At 33.7% G+C, this 9,540-nt stretch overlaps 1 protein-coding gene across 1 annotated transcript; it reads left to right on the top strand.

Moving 5' to 3' along the window:
- Positions 1–769: 769 nt before the first annotated feature.
- Positions 770–4,411, top strand: LOC144845673 (uncharacterized). Its single transcript, XM_078703100.1, has 2 exons — positions 770–1,485; positions 1,589–4,411. Exons 1-2 carry the CDS (start codon positions 770–772, stop codon positions 3,132–3,134), a joined length of 2,262 nt encoding a protein of 753 aa, XP_078559226.1. The 3' UTR covers positions 3,135–4,411.
- Positions 4,412–9,540: the final 5,129 nt, after the last annotated feature.

Below are 9,540 nucleotides of genomic sequence, written 5' to 3'. Positions count from 1 at the left end.
ATATTTAAAATCCTTTATCATGATAATGGTATTATATTTTTATGAATGGTAAGCAAATAGTATAGACTGGTACTATTGTTTGCCATGTCTGAATGGTTATTATATTTTATTCCAATCAACTGCTATGTTCAATGTGTACATATACACATGATTCATTCAAGCATGGTAGATATTACAGCATATAGTCATGTATGTTGGTTTGGCTGTCTACGTTTTAATTTAGATGTCTATCTATTAACTTATGTTTATCTCAATTGAGACTCCCCACAGTAAGGTTGCCCACGGTATTGTTGGAGTCTTTTCAGTAAGTTACATTTGTATTTACAGTTAGGCCTAGTAATCAATGTGAATATATTTGTATGTAGGCCTATAACGTTGATGACCCAATGGGGACAATCTAAAGATCCACTGAAGCAAGAATCTTCCAGGTGATGGCTGACTAGAATATTCTTTCTGTTATGATAAATGGGACGAGAAATTTCATCTTTTTCGAATGCTCACAGCATACATTGCGACTTTGATGGTTCCAGTTAATGTTTGTTATGCATGATAATGATATAATGTATAACGGTATAAATACGTAACAAGCTGGGTCCATTTCATTGCTGTGACCGGTGGATGGTGTATGGTGGTATGTACTTGTAACAGGCTAACGTTATATCCTTACGTTGTACTCGTTGCTGAATTCTGAACTTACACATTTAGTTTAAACATTTAAAATAAGAACTTTGGATAAACAGATCAGATCAATATATTTCATGTTATTAACATGAATACATATCCATTGATACAAGCGGTAGATGAGGCAGACTGGAGCGTTGCATGTTCTAGCAATACTAAACTCCAACATTACATAGATACGTTACGACCCGTAATTGGCGATGCTTATGAAAAACATAAAGCTACACTATATGCTGCAGCCTCTGTTGATAATATAAATGAGACGTTTGGTAAGGGGGAAACCCTGTTACATTGGGCTGCATCACGTAACTATTTTTACAGTTTCGACAGCTCAAATGAAGTATTTATTCTCCTTCATCTTGGAGCCGATCCTAATGCTCGTGATAAATTGGGACGGACTCCCCTTCACTGGCTTGTCACTTATTGGAAGCAAATGATGTTAAAAGATTCCAATATACTTGAAAACCTCCTCTGCTTTGGTGCTTCTCCAAACATTACAGATATGTATGGGTCTACTCCATTGTGTCTTGCACGTTGGGTGGAAGCGGACGACCTGGTCGAAATTCTTGAACCATTGACTGATGCCTCCTTGGTCAATTATATAGACTGTGTTCATAATCCTATTTCTTCTACTCGAGACATCAGAAGATCCAAGATTACAAACTGGATTGAAAATGTAGCAGGTGATAGACAGGCGAACAGAGAACGTCTATGTCAATTATTATGTACACGTGGTACGGGAATCATCCAATATGATGAAGAAGAGCAACAACAAAACTATCAAATATTTTCTCTTCTCAACAGGTAGGTAAGAAATGTAATTCAATAATAATAAAGAAAACGATATTTGTGTATAATTACTGATAAATGTTTTTTCTTTCAAAGTAAGCTTTGTGAACTATTTTAGAGTTTCAGATGAAATCAGCAAAAATAATCCTGAATTTGCATTCCGCCCTTATCTTGCTGGAAGCAGTGCAGAGGGAACCAAGCAAGGCCTACCCGACGAAAAGGACATCATAGTTCACCTTGAAAATTTCAATGACAATATTGTACCCGAGCAGGATGCAGATGATCAGTTTATTAAGTTGAAAGTTACAACAATCGAACCTGGTATCTATAAGGAATATATTAGCGATGGGTTTCTTAACCGAACGACAATCCTCAAACCGTTTATCAGAAAATTTAACAGAGCAATGTCAATTACTAAACTGTGGAACTCTGATGAATGTACTAATATTTATCCTGGAGAATGTATATCGTCTCTTGGTGGTTTTGAAATGATCGATCGTGCAGCAGACGAGGGGGATATATGCATGTTTGACGTCATATGGTGTGGTCAGCACTATAAAAGTGTAAGAGTTACTATAGACATCGTACCAGCTATTGTGTTGAACGACAGTATTAAACAACAACCATCAAAGTATGATTCATCAAATATTAATCATACGCTTTTAATTCTTAAATCAAAGGCCGAAACATTTGATTATACGGATGATGAAAGTGAATTACCGATTGTGAAAACCAGCGAAGAGATTGTACCTGCAAAGAACTGTAGCACATTTTACATGAAATCCCACGTCCACGATATTGAATTCAGCGACTCTGAAAATGAATCCGATATTGACTATGACCTTCCAAGTGACGGAAGCTTAACTAAAGAAGATTTGAGAGAACTTGACGAAGAATCCAGAGAAGAAGGTAGGGTGTGTGTTAGAAAGGAGGCTGAGATTGGACAAACTGCTTTCCACATTTCCGTTTGCGCTATGGAAGTGAAAGTAATGAAATCACTCCCTGAAACATTGCGTGTGGCCTATGTTCTGTCAAAAGCATTGGTACAATTTATTCCAGAAATTAGAACAGTTGCAAATAAAGGTATACATCCAGAGTTTGATTATTATGAAGGTCGCAAGGACATATCCAGCTACATGATAAAAGTGGCACTGTTTGAAGCTCATAGGAAATATCAGTGCCAACGTGAATCAAATGAGAAGTCTCAAACTTTGGATGATCACGTCAAGCCTCCTTGTTCACCCCAGACTAAATCATCCGATTCTGTTGACAAACAGCAGCATAACAATATAAGCAGACCTATAAGCTGTCTGTGCCAACCACAATGCTCAATAGATACGTCATCAGCATGCCGAATATTTGAAGTTTCTGATGTGTCAAAGTTGATTTCTCAGAGTTCCTCCTCAAAGTTGAGTTCAAGCAAGAACCAGTTTACGCCATCAGACATCTCTTCAAAAATCGAAGATATTGCACATTGGGTTGAAAGAATTTTTACTGAATTAGAGGAAGCCGCGTGTAAAGAGAATTTGCCTGTATTCTTTAACCCCCGTCATAATGTCTTAGACAAAGTGATAACACTATCTCATCAGAAAGGCTTTCCTTATCCAGGTCTGACTTACCTAAGAGTACACTGCAAGATGATTAGAGCCTTGGTCCAGATTTAATACCAACACATAATAATGGTTTGGAAACTTTGACAAATTAATTAATAACGCAATCATTACATTATCATTACCTTACCCGATTCTCAGTGCCGTATCCACACATACTATAATATTTCCCAGTATCATAGGCATATTTGGTAATACAGCATCTCATTTGTATCACAACATGGTGCCTGTATCATGTTAAGGGTTAGGTTATAGAACTAATTTATTTCGATATTGGCACGTCTATTTTATTCCGACTAAATCTGAAAAGGCATATCTTTTTATATTCTTAACATTAATAAGCTCACAGAATGGACTCAGTGGCTGCAAATTCGCTTGCTGTATCGGCGAAAGATTAATACTGTATTATTGCAGAAGTATAAGTGTGATATTTGTTTAACATTCAATGAAATTGTCTCTCAGAATACCAACGTAATTATCTAAAGCGTGACTTTTAAACGTAATTATTGAATTTAAAGAGTGACTGTCAAACACACCTTATTACCCTGATAAAAAATAATTGCTTTATGGTAATGATGGAATTATGTTATATTCAGTCAATGTGTTTATTTTGAATTCATTCACGCACCTTGCCTTTCATCCGTGGGCTGTATAGTATGTACAAATGCAAGTATTTTGATACCCTTATCCAATTTATATTTTTATGCTTATTATATATCGGTTACAATATCACATCAATTTCGGTTAATGGCTGCGTAAGGATTCCATAGAAAATAATGCATACTGATTTGAAGATGAAAGTAATATTTTGTACAAATTGAATCGATGTGATGCATTCCCGATCATAAGTGTTAATATTTTGTAGTGGTATGACCTTGTCTTATACCTACAGGGTATAGTTGTACTAGATTATGTAGCATTATGTTTTAAATAAGAATAATAAATTACTAGATGTTAATGCTTGAATGTGTAGAACCACATGTTGGTGTTTAGTAGGCCTATTTGATATAAAGTCGCTATCCTAATTGCATTCATATATACAATAGTTATAATACTTTCTTAATAATACATCTAAACAATTTTAATTTCAGTATATGCTACGTACGATTACAGTAGGCTTATGGTATATAATAGTACTAGTAACTCTACTACTACTATTATTTTGCATACAAATTATAAGTCAAGTATTACATAGAGGGCGCTGCATGATGGATGTCATACTTTATACTTTTTATGACCTTATTTTTAATTAAACTCCAAGATTATGTTGTTACCGTAGCTACCTTAAGTTAATTAGTTAATTATCATTATTATTAACTCATCATATAGAATATTAGACAATACGTAATTTTTCGGTGGTCTTATTTATAGGCCTACTATATTTAGATCACCGAAAAGCAGCTCCATAGTAGCAAAATGTTGTATAATATAAAAGAATAATAATAACAATGCGATACCATAATATGTTCATGGATATACATAATCCAGAAACCATTATAATGCTTTCGAGAAACATGAATTACAGGAATGCCTAATTTTGTTGTCCATTGGGTCTTAAAATCATTTAAAAATAACTTCAAAATGTCTTAAAGTTGCAGACGATATACTTTGTACAATTTATTCCCGTTGCTGCTGATACCAAATTATTGATTACTCGACTCAAGCTTAGAAATTATATGAAATCTGAATACTAATCTTCGCCCTAAATAACGTCAACTTGGGTTAAAACAACACGATATACCGTACAACCTAGGCCTAGATCAATTCAACCCAGTACCACAAGGGAAAATGACATGAATACGTAGAGCGTAAGTTATAGAGCCGACTTACAGAGAATTGAGCCACTAATAGATATGTACCTGCAGGCTGTGACTTTTGTTTTGGAAAATGAGCGGATTTGGATCGATAATATACCTCTCTTGCCATTGCTCTGTTGGTTGTTACAATCATTGAGATTGATAAATCACTCTGTTTGTAAAACCTTTAAACATTTTGTACCTACGGAGAATATTCCTTTTCTAATTATAAGTGATTGTTGATAAATTGGTCTCATTTGTCCTGTTAGTTGTCGACGGCTTTGTGGCAACCCCCGTCGCCTTTGAAAACCCTCGTCATCGTTATCCTAGTAAATTGGCTCGGCTTTGTAAGTCGCGGTAAACCTTTAAAGGATGGAATGTGTCATATACGATGCATCATGCATTTATGCCTGACTAAATGAACATGATTTCGATACATATATTGCGTATTCTTCCAATAGCTTTAAGAGTTTGTTTGCAACGATTTAGATTTTACCACAATATGCCTACCCTTGTATGTAAATGTAAAAGGGATGAAGAGAGGATAAATGTGAAAACGGGAGGGGAGAGGTACCCGGAAAATCAATTCTTGCTTCTTGTGAACGCGTTTTTTTTTTGACGATCTTTTTAAAGCTTGGTAAAAACACTTTGTCTTTACGGACTATAGTGGCAACCAAGGTTTAAATTTATTTTCACAATACTGTATTTCGTAGCATGTGCTTTTTTTAGAATAAATAGAAATACTGAATGATTTGTTATCAAATCACTAGATAGCAATCAAATCAGTTATTTTATGAACACCTCCACAAATTTTCGGAAATTACCAAATATTGATACATAATTAATATGAGCACCAAAGTAAACGATCAGTTATAAGCAGTTCGATGGATTTGAAAAAAAATAATAGTCCTTAGTCACTGGTAATGTATATAGAATTGGGTCGTTTACATCGGATGAACTAAATCAGCTATTCCTATGAAACGCAATACGATGATCAATTCAATAACTTAATCACAGAGTATTATAAAAACAATATAATTGATAAAGACCTAGATATATTTACATTTTAATTGAGGTTCACTTAGAGAGTTTATGCTGTTAAATCACATCCAACTAAAAAATGTTCAGTGGATTTCTTTAAATTTTTGTGATTTATATGTTATTTACGTTTTTTGTTTTATAAAAATGTAATTTTCTATAAACTTTTGTATGAAACGTGTAAAACATTATAAATCAGGAAAACTGATTGTGACAGGTTTGTGTAATAATTGTTTTTGTTCTAAAAGAAATTAAAGCGTGTACATTAATCATGACTTCTGAAAATGGAATGTAAAAGAAAAATCTCAAGAAATAAAACTTCATTTTTGTTCTTTTCGTAAAGAATGAAAACGCCCTCTTCGGTTACCATTTTTCTATTATTCAACATAGTAATTTGAATTTTCAAAAAAGATTAATAATCCAACAATGAATAGAATTAATTAATGCGTAATAAACTGAATATATAATGTAATTTTGTTGAAATTGTCTAGTCTCACATAAAGTAAGCCTTATCTACTTCGCATCGATTTGACATATCGTATGAAAAACAAAATCGATTATCTATAAAATTACGCTTATCCTGCAAAAAATAAGGAATGTATTTAAAAAAAATTCTTATATTAACCAGGTAATTTAGAAGTAGCATGACATTTCTTATATTTATTCAGAATTAGTGACATTTCTTAAGCATTGTCTACACTATCAAACTTAATATGTGACAAAATATGTGATGTGCTCATATGGACATGATGATGTCATATCACTACCATATGTGGGCATATCACTATCATATTTGGACACATCACACTTTTTTTGTCAAACTTGTTTGATAGTGTAGACAGAGAGTTTTAGAAAGGTCCTTAACTGATTTGCAGATACACGCATCTTTATTGAAATACTCATCCATGATGATATTATTCAGTACCGGTATGGATTTACACATAAATTATGTTTCCATCGAAGTTTACACTTAAAACCTACCTTTACAATATCATATACGTATCCTCTTTATTTAAGCCACCAGAATGTGACCAGCGTCTTTTAAATTTAATTTAAACATTTTCAGCAAATTTCCGTTGATCCAAAATATCTGATGTTTTAGTTAAATTAATCTGAGGATTATGAATTATATTTCAAATTACCTATGTGATTTGTTTGTACACAAATGTTGTAGCCTAAAAAGAGTGGAAAATAAGGAAGCATTAGGCCTACATGCCTTCAATTTTACGTTTTTGGTGTTGTTATTCGACTTCAGTTTATTTTCCCGCTTTCATTTTTTGAGAAGTCGCCAGATATTCACATCAGGTTTAACCACCAAAGTATTAAAAAAAGTAGATTTTATAGCAGAATTTTGCAAAGTTCTAATTTTTCATGTGTTTTTCTCGTGATTTCTGTTGTTTTTTTTAAAATTATATAAACATTTAACAAACAGAAATTCATGTTTTACGGCCATTTTGAAGGATATATATATACTCGTATGCGTATTTATAGACGAGAAACCTATTTTCATGCTTTCATAAGATAGAGTGTACCGTATATAATTAGTTGAAAGTTAAAGCAAGTTATGAAAAAATGCAAAGAAGCTCACGATTCCCTAATGGCGTACATTAATGATAATAACTATATACATTAAATAATTTGTGCAAATTGACGTCTACGTTTCATACTTTTTTTAAGTATTCAGTTCTTCAATATTAAAGGCATACTATGTTCATACGCTAAATATTTATTGCCAAATATATAAATAAAATAGTAAATTATAGGCCTAGGCTAAAATACATATGCTTGTTACCTTATTTGTTGAATGAGGTGATTCCAAAGGTGGCTTGATACACCACAGTCATATTAGTGTTGAAAGAACTTACCTAAAATGGTTTTAATTGGTGGACCGGACTGACATTTTTAACACATTCATTCGCTACTGAGGTATTTATATTTTCAACCTCTAAGCCCAATTAAATGTGTGCTTAAAATCGTTTATCCATCAGCCTAATTATGGTAATTTAATTCTCATGTTGTTTACCATGACAAGATTAAGAGTATTTTATAGTATACCGACTTTAAATTACAGTTATTGTCTTGTAAAAATTCATCAGTTAACACGTGAGATACCGGTATAGGCTTATAAACTCTTGAGTTCGAGTCTCACCCGAGTACAATCACGGCCGTCAGAGTTAAGCTGAAAAGAAAATTTCACCCGGGAGATTAAACAACACCCTCTTCTCCCTGATCTCACTATATACATACATGAATTAAACTTAAAGGACCGTTAAAAAATCGGCCTTCGTGACAGTTAAATATTATTATTAATTAATGCGTCGTGAAGGGTAACCGCTCGAAGGAAGCAAATAAACTTGTCAACTGTATTACTTAATGTTTGCTAATGCGTAAATATTAATTTGATGTAGGTCTAGACTATAGCCCCTATCAAAACTATGTTCAAAACTTGAATGTTTTCAACTGGTTTTTAGTCGACTCTACAGCTCACTATGTCGATCGGTTGGTCGATTAAGATTAAGATTGGTCGGTTGATCGGTTGGTCGGTCGGTCGGTAAACACTAACTTGAGCACGCGACTGCAGCCATCTATGGCCTTGTTATATTAACTTTCTGTATATAATTCTTTACGTTAACCCATTCACGAATACGTACGAGTGCGACATTTCAACTTGTTTTCAACAAATCTTCATCTGGCAATGTCAAAACTGTATTATTAACATTTTATTGAATGAACCAAATCGTAATGGGCCTAGTAATAACTAGTATTAAAATCGGTCTTATGTAATTATATTTCTGAAACTGGTTCCAGGTAACGTGTATTTATCTTAGGTGGATGAAAGAGGATGATATCCACAAAGTTTGGTGATCCCCCTTTGGCAAAAACCACCCCATTTTTATAATAATAATATCCTGGATTCATATAGCGCCTAATGTTGTGAAACCTCTAAGCGCTGAACATAATATTACCGCAGTCATTTTTTTTGGATCAAACACGTATGGAAACATACTCCTATAATGCAGATAGTATTAGTAATCAGCGCAAAGTTGTGTCTTGATCTAACCTGGGTGGAGAGAGGCAAACGTAAGTAAAGTATCTTGCCTAAGAATACAAGCAATGCGGCGAGAGTTGGATTCGAACCTCGATCTCATGATCAGTAGTCGAACGTCCAACACACTGCGCCACACGCCCACACGCCTTGTCAATAATTCATGTACACAATTCACATTTTTACAATTTGCTATCAATTTCCATGTCCTTTTATCACTTTTTTTTCAGGTGAATTACCATTTATATACAAATTGGTCTGTAATAGATTCTCACAATTCAAGCACACTAACATCAACATGTTTCAATTGTGGGTTTCCTTACTTTGATGATAATATGCACAGATCTTTTTATTATTCTATATAATCGAATTAGTGAGTACATAGCATCTCAGTTTCAAAATACAAACAACCGAAAGAGAAGATATCTCCACAGCCTTGACTAATAGTGCCTGGGATCTGTTGACTTAAACTGCATTTACCTCCGGCTCGTGTACAAACACAATATGGATAATTGCTAGATCAAATATTACAAAACTCAAAATTAGTCGCTTGCGTTAATACATGCACGAATGAACGTAA

Source organism: Antedon bifida, chromosome 6 (genome assembly GCF_963402885.1).
Source record: "Antedon bifida chromosome 6, ecAntBifi1.1, whole genome shotgun sequence".
NCBI classification, from domain to species: Eukaryota; Metazoa; Echinodermata; class Crinoidea; order Comatulida; family Antedonidae; genus Antedon; species Antedon bifida.
This window is presented reverse-complemented; position numbering and strand designations above follow the sequence as displayed.